The 14,149-nt window shown below is 38.3% G+C and overlaps 1 protein-coding gene across 7 annotated transcripts in view; it reads right to left on the reverse strand.

Moving 5' to 3' along the window:
* The window catches only part of RABGAP1L (RAB GTPase activating protein 1 like), a 716,315-nt gene that overhangs the window by 86,664 nt on the left and 615,502 nt on the right, over window positions 1-14,149 (reverse strand). Inside the window, exons 1-2 of one of the 7 annotated variants that reach the window (XM_087858710.1) lie at window positions 9,038-10,017; window positions 5,878-6,637 (exon numbers count right to left, since the gene is read on the reverse strand). The exons of 3 other annotated variants lie outside the window; for them this stretch is intronic. In XM_087858710.1, the coding sequence (XP_087714836.1) occupies window positions 5,878-5,988 (111 nt within the window). In that variant the 5' untranslated portion in view covers window positions 5,989-6,637; window positions 9,038-10,017. 3 more of the 7 variants (XM_045811381.2, XM_045811380.2, XM_087858706.1) reach the window with 3 other exon arrangements.

Here is a 14,149-nt window from a genome sequence, read left to right on the forward strand (position 1 = left end):
TTTAGAAATAACTATTGATTTCATTGTTTTACCCATCTCTGGCATATGGAATTGCCCGGAATTTTTTTCCCCTAATTTGGCATGCTAGATTAAATCAGTGTGCCAACCCAATAAGGAGGAAGTAATTTCAGAATGCTTACCCTCATGTCCCATTGATAGAACAGATAAACTGTAGCTCCCTGAAAGAGCTTCCTTCCTTTGCCGGACACAGTGCTGCTATTTTGGTATCTGTGAAGAACAAATATCTAGTGGCAAAAGAGCCTAGACATGTGTTAGCCTGGGTAAATAGCTTTTGTTAATGGGCAGTGTTCTAGCCACCGAACACCAAGTTCCTTATAGTGATAGGCGACACAGAATTTCTAGATGTGGCAACTAGTAAAGCCAGGCCATCTTTTCTCCAACACATTCTTCTTCTTTTTTTTAAAGATGTATTTATTTTAATTTTGAGAAAGAGAGAGAGAAAACGCACATGCAGCAGGGAGGAGGGGAAGAGGGAGAGACTTTCATGCAGACTCCCCGCTGAGTGTGAACCCAACGCAGGGCTTGATCCCATGGCCCCGGGATCATGACCTAAGCTGAAATGGAGAGTCCAACACCCAACCGACTGAGCCACTCAAGCGCCCCTCCATTACATTTTTGATATCCAACTTTCCAATTCAAGTTGACACAACAATCATATGAATTATATAAAGTAGGAAGCTTATAGTAATTTCCAACTTATCTCAATAATTTTCTCATATAAATCAGCTGCTGCTTCTTCCTGAGTAGTATTATTGTATATATGCATTGCAAGAACTAACCAACATGCGGGGACTAATTTCTTTATCACACTGCCATCATCAAGTGTCTATGAGCAGACACTTGCCAATTTTTCACCTACATTGTTGTAATGCCCTTTAAAAATTTTTCCATGGCCAATGTGGCCCCTGTCAGTCCATTACTTCCAGATTATTGCTGCAATAATCAATACATCTACTTGGCAGACAGTTTGGCTCATATAAATCCCTTCCATTGATTCTGTATTACCTTCCCACCTTCCTGGGGCTCAAACCTAAGACCCTCTGTACCATCTTCAGGGCAGATGGCTTCAAGTTTCCTGCAGGACTGATAGCCTGAGAGTGATTCCCTAATCAAAGTTAATTCACCAGGGTAACCCAATGAGCCCATGTTCTTTCTCCCTCTGACAACCCCCCTCCTTCTTCCCCATCACTATGGTGCCTTATCTACTCAACGCACTCCTTCCTTTAAGCCTTCTCCAGTTTGAACAGCCCTTTCCCTGTTAGAAGGGAGATAATTAGTAAGGGCATTCACTGTGCTAAATACTGTACAAACTATCTCATTTAATCCTTACAGCAATCCAATGAGATAGTACTACTATGTTCCTCATTTTTCAGATGAGGAAACTGAAATGTAGAGAATTTAGGTAATTTACAAGAAAGCAGATCTAGAACTTAAACTGGACTCTGTACCTTAAAAGCCCCCAAAGCAGTTAACCTCTCGGCCTTGGCACAAGGTGTTCCCCCCAGCTCAGAAAGGTCCTACCCTCTTCTTCTAGTTGGCAAACACCTGGTCAGCATTCAAAGTCTGACAAGTACCCCCCCCCCCTTGGAAGGCTCCTTCCACACTGCTCAATCAGTGGTAATTATTCTTCACTTTGTTCTACCCTCTCGAAGCCAAGTATCACTGCCATAAATATTTATTCTACTTCTCTTTTACTTGTCTGTGAGGTCTTTGGAGGAAGGGATATTCTATTTATACCAGCAATTGCAGTAACCCGAAAATGTCTGTAATGTTACATACTGCCCTAAAAGACATCAGAACGCAAAGTTCCCTTCGTAACCACTCTATAGATTAAAAACCTGAAATAATTCAGAATATAAATTAACATTTAACCTGAAATATTCAAGCTTGACGGTAAGTATGCATTGCTTATTAGGCTTGTTAGCTGTTTAAATCATACATTTTAAATTTAAATACATATTCAAAGCTTCCTTTGGAATGCATAACAAATATAACAGGTGTGATCTTTTCCCCGTATTTACACTAGTCAGCCATAGAAATAACTGGGAATGGTGGAGGAGGTAGAGAGGAATGCTGGCTAGAAGGCCGTGACTGCGAACAACTTCAGAGAGGGCCTCCCTCAGTTGTTTATTACTCCTTGTGTGAGCACCTCAGGTCAGATTTAAAGATACATGTTTTGGAGTGAGAATGGGGGGAGGGTACAACTTTGTCTCAAAATGCAAGCCAGTTAATTTCAGCCAGTGAACAACCAAAGAAAAAGTAATCTGTTAAAGGAAAGCTGGAAAACTGCGTTCAATGAGGCACTTTTCTAAATGTTTCTGGAGCCATTTTGACTATACTAGATTTACACCTTACACACCAATCTATTTATGCTGTAATTAAAAAGTTCTTAAGTTTTACAAGTGGTGACTCTCAACTTTAGTTTATCTTAGTAAGTACAACACTGGCCTAGGTAATTTCTTTTAAGTAATCTCTTTACCAACATGGGATTTGAACTCATGACCTTGAGATCAAGAGTCAAATGCTCTACCGCTCTACTTAGTGAGCCATCCAGGAGCCCAGGCAATGTCTTGAGTGGGGGGGGGGGGGGGAGAGAGGAGTAGAGAGAGAGAGAGAATGACTGAGAGAGAAAGAGAGTTATGCTTGACTTTCTTATCTTTTTTTTTTTTTTTGCCATGATTGTCTAAAGGCACCGGTATAAAGGGATTTGTGATTTTCTTGCATTACTATTCAAAGGATCAACAGGATATAGCCATATTTTTTAAAGTGTAGCTTGAGACATTTCTGAATCAACTTAGTGGAACATAACTAGCCTGCAAACAAAACAAAAAACCTGAATACACCACAAGTAGCAAGAAAAGTATTGTTTAGTTAAATTTTCTTTTTTTTTTTTTTAAGATTTTATTTATGCATTTGAGACAGAGAGACAGAGAGCACGAGCAGGGGAGAGGCTGAGGGAGACGGAGAAGCAGACTCCCCGCTGAGCTGGGAGCCCAACATGGGCTCGATCCCAAGACCAGGAGACCACAACCTGAGCCAAAGGCAGACGCTTAACCATCTAAGCCACCCATGCACCCCTAGTTAAATTTTCTTTTAGTCTTGTGTGCATAATGGCTTGTAATTTTTTTACCATGAGTTTCCACCAAAAATGTCAGAAAGCCACAGGGCTACTTACAAACAAGAAAACATTCAGTGTCCACACCAAAACCACTGTTCTTAATGGGACTTTTACCATTTGAGGAATCAAGATACCTTCCATTATGAAACAAAGTCCAATTACAGAAAGGTATTTAATTAATCCGGTACTAAGAAACCTTCTAAATACCCTTTGTAATAATCGACCTAAATCCAAAGGATTTTATGTTAGCAAGAATGTAATTTGTTTCCCAGTGCAGTAATGAATCAGATTGAGAAGTAATTTATTTTATACTGTAGGAAATCTGAGTACTTCTTTCACACACTTTAAAAGGTTCATCGCAGACAAAGCAAAAAAATCTAATATGGAATTAAAAGTAAATGATAAATATTTCACCTTAGCACAATTTTAGTATAACTCTTCCACATGAACCAAAACCAAGAATCACCTTCAAAAGACTGTCCCAGTCAATTCTTTGAAAATTTCACATTTGATAAAGAAAACCGTCTACAGAAAGTTGTATAATCAAATTCAACACCCCAACATCTATATTATTTAAACATTTAGTATACAGACCAATATTTTGTGTCTTTATCATACCTCTGAGACTTTCCATATTAGTGACCAAGTTTCATAGCAAACATGCTCCAGGGTTAGGAGCAGAAGTGTGCTTTGGGGGAGCGGAAGTTGTATCAAGGCACAACACACATCAACATACTGAATATTCATATAATCTACAAATGGAAGTGTTTCCTGATAAGCACATTAATATTAATTCGTTGATCCATTTCCTCTCTGTGCTTCCTGTATATGTGCACACCACACAACGTCCCACACCTGCTGAGCGTGAGATGCTCCCTAGGACCTGGCCAGGTCACCGCCTCCCTCCTCAGTCTCCCATGTCCTCTATATTGTGCCACTTTATAAGTTTTTGTTTCTTCTCTCCTTTGGCATGGAAAATTCCTACAAGCGTTTGAAGACTCAGCTCAGGTCCCTTAAGAGGATTCTGACGGGACCATCAAAAAGAAATGAAATAAAGTTCTGAATTCTTTGGGTAAGTTTTCATGGTGGAATATTGTGAAACTCATGGCTAAAATGAAGTTTAAAAGATTATCCACAACTACTGATGAACTCTCTCTCCTGACTTGGTAAAATATTGTGGTTAACTAAGGACTGGCAATAATATCCACATAACATATATAATTATAAAAATACAAAAAAATGTAAGTTATATATATTAAATAGGACAAGAATGCAAAAGGCTAGATGTCTCTGTATTAACGAACACTTACAGAAGTATATTATGTTGTATTTATTTGGCTTTTGCTTTTTTTTGGTTCAGCTGACTCTTTTAAACTGCATCTATAAAACATCTACAGGGGCACCTGGCTGGCTTAGTCAATAGAGCATTCAACTCTTGATCTCAGGGTCATGAGTTCGAGACACATGTTGGGAATGGAGCCTACGTGTAAAAAAAAAAAAAAAAAGTAGAAGTAGAGTATAATGAATCTCTATATACTCATCTCCCAGTTTCAACAATTACCAACACACAGTCATCTAGCTTCATCCACATCACCAACCCTGCTACTGAATCGTAAATGTTTTTGAATCTTTGCAGACATTTCATCCATAATTATCTTAATATGTATCTCTAAATCATCATTTTAAAACATGATTATAATATCATTATTGCATAAAAATGAATAACCCTCTTAGTATCATTAAATATCTAATTAGTGGTCAATTATAGATTTTTTTTTATAGTTTGTTCAAATCAGCATCTAAACAATGGCAACAGACTGCATCTACTTAATATAACCCTAAGTCTTTTAAAATCAATTTATGGATCCCCTTTATATTGTTCATTGCAATTTACTGTTTGAAGAACTTGCCATAGTATGTTTTTAAGGTTCCTATGCATTAATGTAGAGAATAGGGTTTCATATTAGCAAGGTAACGGTTCCGATATAGTCTTTCATTCTATTGCTTGTGATGAGTAGTATCAAATATAACGAGTAAGAGATTACTATGGCACTGGTTGGGAAAGTTAGTTTAAAAAGTATGGCCCACTGCTATCTTAAACTCAATAGCCATTATAAGGATGACATCTACAGAGAAGAAACAAACATTTGCAAGAACTTCATTTTTCTATTATGCGAGGACATGCACACCAAGACCCTTGGAGAATGGTTTAAAAAATTACAAATATTAAATCCAAATGATAATTGTACTAGAAGTTAATTTCATAATAGTTCTTAGTAATAACATAAGCATTTTGAAAGTTATCTGACTTTTAGACAGTTCAGTACTCCGTGTTGATGTGATAGCCCACTGTTAAAAATGTTACACTTCATACGAATCATGTGCTTAAATGTAGGTAACCTTCACCTAATAATCATATACAGACACACAAGGCAAACACATGGGACAAAGTGATATTTGCCACTATAAAACTCCTCTGACCCTCACCACACATGAAAGTATTAACCTAAGTTTTACTCCTAAAGCACTTTAAAATGCACTACTAAACATATAATAGTGTTTCGTGAGGTAAACACGTCATTAAAAACCTGTAGGGCTTTTTGTCGCCTGAACACAAAGCCAAAAGCAAGATCTCCATTTTAATTCCCAGGAAGTTTTTCTCAGTTGCTATAGGAATACAGCTATCGTGTGAGGAAAAAAGAAAACAGCCCCGGAGTAGTGTGCGAGGCAGCACCTACCATAGACCTGGGCTTGCTGATGGCCACCAGACTAGAGAGGAAGTCTTCATCGTGCAGCTGGCTGAAAACATGGGCGTCATAGGCCACCATAATGGAGATTTCTTCCATCATCTTGCCAGCTGGCCTTTCCACAGCACCAGCTGCTACCCCAGCGCCAGACCAGACTATCCAAGGAAAAATCCTACTGCAGCTCAGTGCCAATGCCCACACCCACCTGAGTTTGAGGGGGCGGAGTATCAAAAATCCAGAAGGAAAAAGAGAAAAAGAAAAAAGAAAAAAAAGCAGCTGCTATCACAGGCTTGTCTGGCAATTCACCCCCAGCAGAAAACTAGGGGAGGTCTCTTATCTGTGGAGGAAGTATACACTATAAACACCTTCTGCATTCTTAACCCAGCAGCTGGAAAGTTCGGTTTGGGGAAATCTTCTTTCAGCTTCAAACAGAAATAAAGGAAAGTTTTCTAACTGGAAATATCCTATAGCAAAAACAAACAAAACAAAACAAAGGCCCCCAAACTGATGTATGTTATGTTCTTGGTAATTAGAAACTTTTAAAGTTTATCTTCTTACTTCAGTATTATTTATATCAAGATTCTTCTTCTTGGAGGAGAAGTGGCTTTTCTTATGGCTTATTTTTGCACATTCACAGAAAATAAATAGATGGCAACCTTTAGTTTTTCAGAATTTCTAGAATTCTCGGTGCAGTTAAAAATTATCTCCTGAAGTATGAAAAAAGGAGATTCTTTTTCACCTCTGATTATTTCTGTTAAAAAAAAGAAAGGACCAAAATATAAAAATGAAACAGGGACTGTAATATCAATTATCACTTCCCCTTCTCCCACCAAAAAACACACAAATATTTTAAATAAAATTCTTGATTTTGGGAACTTTGTTTTCTGTTGTTATTCAGAAAGCAACACAAAGGTCTCATTTCTAAACTTACGGTTTTTTCTCCCAAAGATAAAAGTTCTTTTTATTAAGCTTAGAGGTTTCTTTTAATTATCCATATTAGCAGATAGTCACGAACTGCTGGTGTCTTAGCCATCAGCAGTGTCTTACAGTTGGAGACCGCGAATGAATCTCAATATGCCCTAATGAAAAATTTGAAAGCTGCCCATAATTATCATCACAAGGTTGCCTAAATTACCAGGAAATATAACATATGCTAATTCCATGGGAAAAGTATTAAGCAAATAAAAAGGGAGGAAAAGAAATGAAACTCCTCCAAAAGTTGTTTTTCCAAAATTTCTAATTAAGCTATTATCTTCTCTGCTTTTTATAGATTATGACATTACAGCACCATGAGAAATACTATTTGTTAGAATTAGAAATCAATTTGGCAATGTTTGTGTATAATCAAATACAGATACTGGTTGGAATTTTTAGCCCTAATTACCACTAGCATTGTTATGTTGTTTACTTGTTTGCTTTTCAAAGGACAAAACTTAGAATGAGATTCATGGTGTCTATTTTTCCTTATTTTCCTTAAGTATCTTCACCCAGATTAACATGATTACTTAAATAGCACCTTGTTCCATTTAAATATGATTAGGAGCGTTTTGCAATTGCTATAGCATTCTAGATTACACACACACACACACACACACACACACGGAAGGAGAAAAACACCTTATTGCTAGGAAACAGAAGCAAGTCTAATAGGCTTATTTTAACAGAAAATGCAATACTTTCAACAAACCTTCAAGATTAAAACAGCTTCAAACTGTGCTTGACCCTTGTAGAGGCCAGTAAAGCATTTTTACTTCATTTTTTGCTCCAATACAGCTTTGTCTCTTAAGCTTTATTTTTGTTAAAAAGTTTCCCAGCATATTTATCCTCATGCTGACGAACCAGGTAAAAAAATTAAACGGTAATCAAGAGACAAGGTTTCATAAAGCGTCCAGGCAGTTCATACCTTTTAAATTCCTTTTTATCTTTTCAGAAGTACTGTAAAAGATACTGAGAACCTCTTCACGCATTCACTAGTACCAGAAGGTTTCAGGTTTCCCTTGCAGCACCATTTTCTAGATGGGAAAGCAATTCCTCTTGCTTTCATGTTTTTCTTTGCTGCAGTGACTCAGTACTTCTACCCTGATACCTGAATAAGGTGCACGGACAAAGACACCTGTTGTGGAAGGTAAAGAAACTACTTCCCATAATGCCTTACTCCCTGCTGGCAACCGCCCAGGGGCAAACAAGAATTGTAAACCGCATTCGAGCAGTTGCCTATGCACCCCCGGGAGAGCAATTCAGTGTAACAATGGGTAATCTTCTGGGTTAAGAAGAACACTCATAACCCGAGGAAAAAAAAAAAAGGACCAGAAAAACAATATCAAATAGTTTAGGTGCTGTGTATTAAACTCATAAAACATTTAGGGATCAGGGCTGTGAAGAGTACAAAACAATTTTAGAAACATAATCAAAGGCTGTGAAGATAACTTTTAAAATTACATAAACAGAAGCTAACGACTTTAAATAATGCAGTCCTTTTCGAATTCCACATAGGTTCTCAGGTAAACAATTAGGTATTTTTTAAAGCTTCTGATTTATTACCTACAAAAGATTGTTCTAAGTAGTCACAGCCACTAGAATTATTAATAACATTTCATTTCTAAATCTAAGAGGTCCTCTATCAAAGCCACAACGCATGCATTTTCTAAAGCAAGGGTTCCCTAAGTTAGACTTGCACCTTTTATTTTTGTCACCCTTATAAGGGTCCTCCATACATGACTTTCAGAGTCTGGGCAGGAAAAATTCCAATGTTTCTTTTCTCTTACAATTAAATGTATACTTGTGCTCCCAACAGAAAGCATACTTTTTGAAAACCAATGATCTATTTAAAAACCTGTCTTTGAACGGGCCTTTTCTTTTCTTAAGACCTTTTCTCCAGTCTCAGAAATAGCAGCTACAATACCCTCCACAAACTTCAGGAGCCCAGTTACAGTCATGTTTACGAACAGTCCTCTACTCCCTTGCAAGACATCTTCCTCTTTTGCCTTTTCCCCTGTGCGTTGATCCCACGGATCTCCTAAGATTGTTTCCACCTGAGTTTCTGCAGTCCTCTACTTCCCACCACGCAGCAACACTGAAGAAAGGCGGGGGGTGGGGGGCGGGGACTACCTGAGATCAAGGGGGTGTAGCGGCATTTGCTGCTAAAATTTACCAGGAGAGGATTGTATATCCAACCGGCAGCAGAAACCAGGCGTCAGTGGTAACCAATAGATGGTCGCCAGTTCAAGCAGGAACTAGCTAGCTGTCTGTCCCAGGGCAAGTCATTCAACCTCCCAGGGTTTCAATTTCCTCATGGTCATGTAAATTGAGAGGGATGGACTAGATCTGAGGTTTTCCCGTGCGCTCTGCAAAGAGTCCAAAGCTTAAGTATCCAATTTCCCTCCACTAAACAGGCTTACTGGGGGGTTTGAAGGTGGAAATACCTTTTTAATCTCTATCAGAATAAAAAATAAAGGGTAACATTAATCCCAGATGTTAAGAAAGTCGGGGTTGCTATAATGTGTCCCAACAAAGGCAGTTTACTTTGTACCCTACTTTGGATGTTCTAATGTCAACTCTTTCGCCTAGGAAGAGGATTCGATGACAGCGGTGATACCTTTTATTAGTTACTCTTTAGAGCCTTTTCAGTTGAGAGGCCAACCTGGCTACAAAAGAATGTGTAAAAGCCTGTCCAGATCTCATTAAAATAAGAAAATTTTAATGAATAAAAGATCTTTAATGATTTTTAAGTGCCATTTTAACGTTTTACGGAGAAAGATTTTACTCTGGTAGCTGATTTTGTTCCAACAATTACTCTTCTAGGATTATTACTTTTTAACAACAACATACCTGGGTCACACTGACTTTGAGTCTAATAAACCATTCCTGGCCTTCAGAGAACATCTGTTCTCACGTGCCAAACGTAGGTACGGCCAAAACAAAAAATCAAGAAAAACCCGAATAAGATGTGAACATTTTTTAATTTTGGTGTTCTCCCCAAATGCAGCAAAGCAAAGTAGCTTTATGATGGGAGCGGTATTCAAATCAGAGGAGCAAATATGTTAAAAACAGATGGCCAGTCTTTAAAAAGAGCCACCAGAGTGGCTGCAAAGACCCTTTCCCCCTGCCTCAGGTTCTGCTTGTTGAACTTATCACAACAGCCACGAAGTCAGGGTAAGATGGAAAGGAGGAGAAAGCACCAGAGCAGCAATGTGGTCTCAAGGGTAGAGGGTCTTCTGCGCCCCCCACATGCACAGGTGGAGCCCTCTAGATACTTTCCCTGCCTCCCGGTGATGCTTGTCTAGTCATTCCTGAATCAGCATCAACATTCACGAAGTGGACGTGACTCAGTTTCAGGAGATCTTCACAAAATATTCATGGTATTGACATAAACAACATAAGAAAGACAAAATTCTACAAGTTCTTTCTTAATCACAGAAAACCAATTGGCCAAGTAGGTTTCACACTTAGGAGCGCGCATTGTAAAACCCAGGTGCCCTGAGCGGGGGAACAAAAGATAAAAGGAGAATGAGAAATCACAGAAGTATCAATAGAAGAAAGCTTTTCAGAGTATTTTGGACTTCAGAACAGTCCAGTGACACATACTGAGTTTTTACAAAGGGAAAAGAACAAAAAGTAAAAGATAAATAAGCAAAATCTTAGTTTTCTTTAAACAATCATGCAAAGGTAAATAAAGAAAACCATTATTCTTGTGTCAAATTCCAGGCATTCAGCTCATTATCTTTCCTGTCTTTCCTAGCAATTGCGAGGCAAATTCAAAACTCCAGAAAGCATAGATTCTTAAGGGAAAAAAAAAATCCCCATAGTTAAAGAAAGGAAAAACCAGTGGGGCCTAAAATACTTGCCTAACAGCTACACTGGGTATCTTACTTCCTCATTCGGATCTCACTGCAAAGAATGTGGGTGAGGGAGAGTCCAGACTGTGAGTCTGCAACTCTCTAACAATCAGCTTTTTACCTCATTTGTAACTCTAAAATCCAAAGGCCACTGTTAAACACAAGACAACAGGCCCAAAATGGAGTCACTTTTGTGAAGCCCCATGTTACCGACCAGAGACTTCATGCCAGTTTGGGCCCTCCTAGAAACGGAATCTTACACCAGTCATTCAGAAATCGCGGGATCAGCACTAGCTGGGTAATGTGCCTGACAGACCCCTCTGAAATAATCAACCTGCTTTTTTGCCTACTGTAACTCCTTTGCTCCTGCTCCCTTCTGCCTACGAAAGTCTTTGGTACAACTCCTCAGAGCTCCTTTCTGTCTGCCAGATTGGACGCTGCTCGGGTCATAAATCACTGGAGAAAGCCAGGAAGATCTTTCAAATTTACTCAAATTTTGTTTTTTAACACGACACGTTCACTTAAACTTTACCTAACCAAAAATAAGTGCTTCCAGTGTTGTAAGCATTCACTGGTATTTGCTCAGGACGGTTTCAGACACATCTAAAAATATGTGCAATGCATCATCTTGTCTCATTTTGAGCAGAATACACAACTCATTTGTAATTACAAATAACTTTACCTTAATTTTTAAAATTCAAATTTTTTTAAATTTAAAAAAACGTTCTAAATTTTAATAAAGTTTTACTAACCACCAAATCAAACCATTCCACAAGGATAATATTTCAGATTTTTTTTTCTTTTTTTGTTTTTACCAAGATCAGAAGGTAGTTTTAGTTTTAGGGAACAGCAAAAAAATATGAACTAGTTTTATTTACGTGTTCATTTGTTTCAAGTTCTTCCTGCAGGGCTGGTGACTCCTGCCTGGATAAGTCCCTTTCCAATGGGCCCTCAGGTCCCTGCAGTAGGTCACATACAGACAGCTGGCATGGGGGACTTGATGGTCACCAGGGGGAGGCGGGTGGGGGCGGTGGGTTGAATAGGTGATGGGGATTAAGGAGGCACTTGTGATGAGCACCAGGTGATGGATGGAAGTGCTGAATCACTGTATCGTACACCTGAAACTAATATTACACTGTTAACAAGAATTTAAAAAGGAAAAACAACAACAAAAAACCAACTTGATGAATCTGCTGCTATGTGAATTATATCTCAATTTAAAAAACTCAACAGCATTTGCTAAATGCTTGTATTGTGCATGGGAGTGGGGGGGCTTACAAAATTTTTAATATAGTAACATATAATCTAGGTATAATAATGACTAATAGGGGCGCCTGGGTGGCTCAGTTGGTTAAGTGTCCAACTCTTGATCTCATGTCAGGTCTTGATCTCAGGGTTCTGAGTTCAAGCTCCACCCAGTGTAAAGCCCTGCTTAAAACACACACACACAAATAATAACTAATATATCCTTAAAAAGTCTTTTTAATAATAATAGGAACTAATATGTAGTAAGCATTTACTATGTCCTAGACATAGAATCTCATTTAATCTTCACAATAAGTCAATGAACTAGGAACTATAATTATCCCTTCTTCTCCACTAAAGTGTGAAGAAGTTTAGTGATTTGACTCAATTATCACAATTAGGAATGGTGCTGATAAGATTCAAAAACCAGGGTGTCTGGCTCCAAAAAGCATGCCCTTCATCACTAAAGGACAATAAGGAAAGCAAGCTAACATAAACTGAGAATCAGCCATGTGCCGACAATACTGCTTTCCAAACACTGATATCTGCCCCCCCTCCCCGAATACAATACTCTATGTTTGTCAAGTAATGCAATCGTAAGTGACTTTAGGATTATAATAGTATGAAGTCTGCACACAGGAAAACCTTCATGGAAAAGACGGATTGGATTTGGTTAGGAAAGTGAAATAATTTTTTACAGGGAAAATAAGCCTGGTCACAGTGCTGATCTGATACTGGTGGGGTACAGGAGGAGATAAGGTTTCAAAGACAGATTTGAATTGGCCTGTGGTAGGTTTCAAATACCAGGTCAACAAATTTGGAAAATACGGTGTATAGGCCAAGGGCAGTCATTGAAAACTATGAAGTTTTTGCCTTTCTGGCCTCCATTTTTGTCATTAGAGGAAGGACCTATAGTATAATGCTTAACACATGGGCTTCAGAGTTCAGAATAACCTGGGGTCACATCTGACTCTGCCACATACTAGCTGTGTGACAACAAGCAAATTATATAAGCTGTCTTACCCTTGGTTTTTGGCATCCATACAATGAGAAAATAATAACAATGCTGCTACTATGAGGGATAATAAGATAATGCACATAAAATCCCTTAGTAAGCTGCCTGGCTCTAGAAAGCATTTGGTAAATGTTGCTGTTATTATCAATATTAATAAAAATGATGTCTGCAGGGACACGATCATTTGCTAAACACCAAAGAGAAGATGGAACTGTAACTTTCAGAACTGAGGTGGGGGGTAGGGTGGTAAGCTCACTATCCGAGAACACAATGTCTCCATTTTCTATTTCCTTATCCAATTAATAAAAATCCAGGAGAAAGAAACAGATGATGTCACACAACTCTAATCCTCCACCAGTTTTCCCTAAGCAATTAAATGTTTTTAGATGTTGCTTTATTTGGGAGCAATTTGGTAATTTACATGTGTCCTTCTGTCAGAAATCACTGAGACAGGTTAAAGGACGTGAAAGATTGATAATGTATGCGTGTGTGTGTGTGTGTGTGTGTGTGTGTGTGTGTAGTCTCCTGTACTTCACCACCCTCTCCAGTTCCTGACAATGCAGACAGAGTTTAATCAATTACCTCTTATTAAATTAAGCAATTGTGACAAGAACAGGGAACAAAGAGAGCATTTGTTGTATACCGATATTCATCTGTTGTAACCTGATCAACAAAACACTGTTACTATGGGCTAACATGTGGAAATACATAATCCCTCTTTATAATTATATTATAATAAGATTTTCCATTGTTCGTTGGTATCTTAGAGTCAAAAGAAATATCCTATACAATGGTTTAGAGTACAGCTTATCTGGAAGCTTAGAACTGACCAATGAAACTGTTAAATCCATTTCATTTCAAAGAGATCAGCTGCGTTTGATGAGGAGTGAAGGGGGAGGGAAGAGAGAAGTAACACATTATTTAACATCTACCATGCTGGGATGGAGCGACACTCCCCTAATTTTTACAACCATACTATGAAGCTGGTTTTACTATCCCCATTTTACAGAAACTCTTCTGCCCTATGGGTTTAAGTAATTTAAGGTCACATTGCTAGTAAACGAGAGCCATGATTAAAACTGAAAGCGATTACAAAAGCTTTGTGTCTCCCCAACCCCCAACAGGTTTATCGTAAGAGGAATTCAAGAGAGAAGAAAGTAAACTCTAA

The sequence above is a fragment of the Ursus americanus genome, chromosome 2 (assembly GCF_024610735.1).
Source record: "Ursus americanus isolate L20-20 chromosome 2, mUrsAme1.1.p, whole genome shotgun sequence".
NCBI classification, from domain to species: domain Eukaryota; kingdom Metazoa; phylum Chordata; class Mammalia; order Carnivora; family Ursidae; genus Ursus; species Ursus americanus.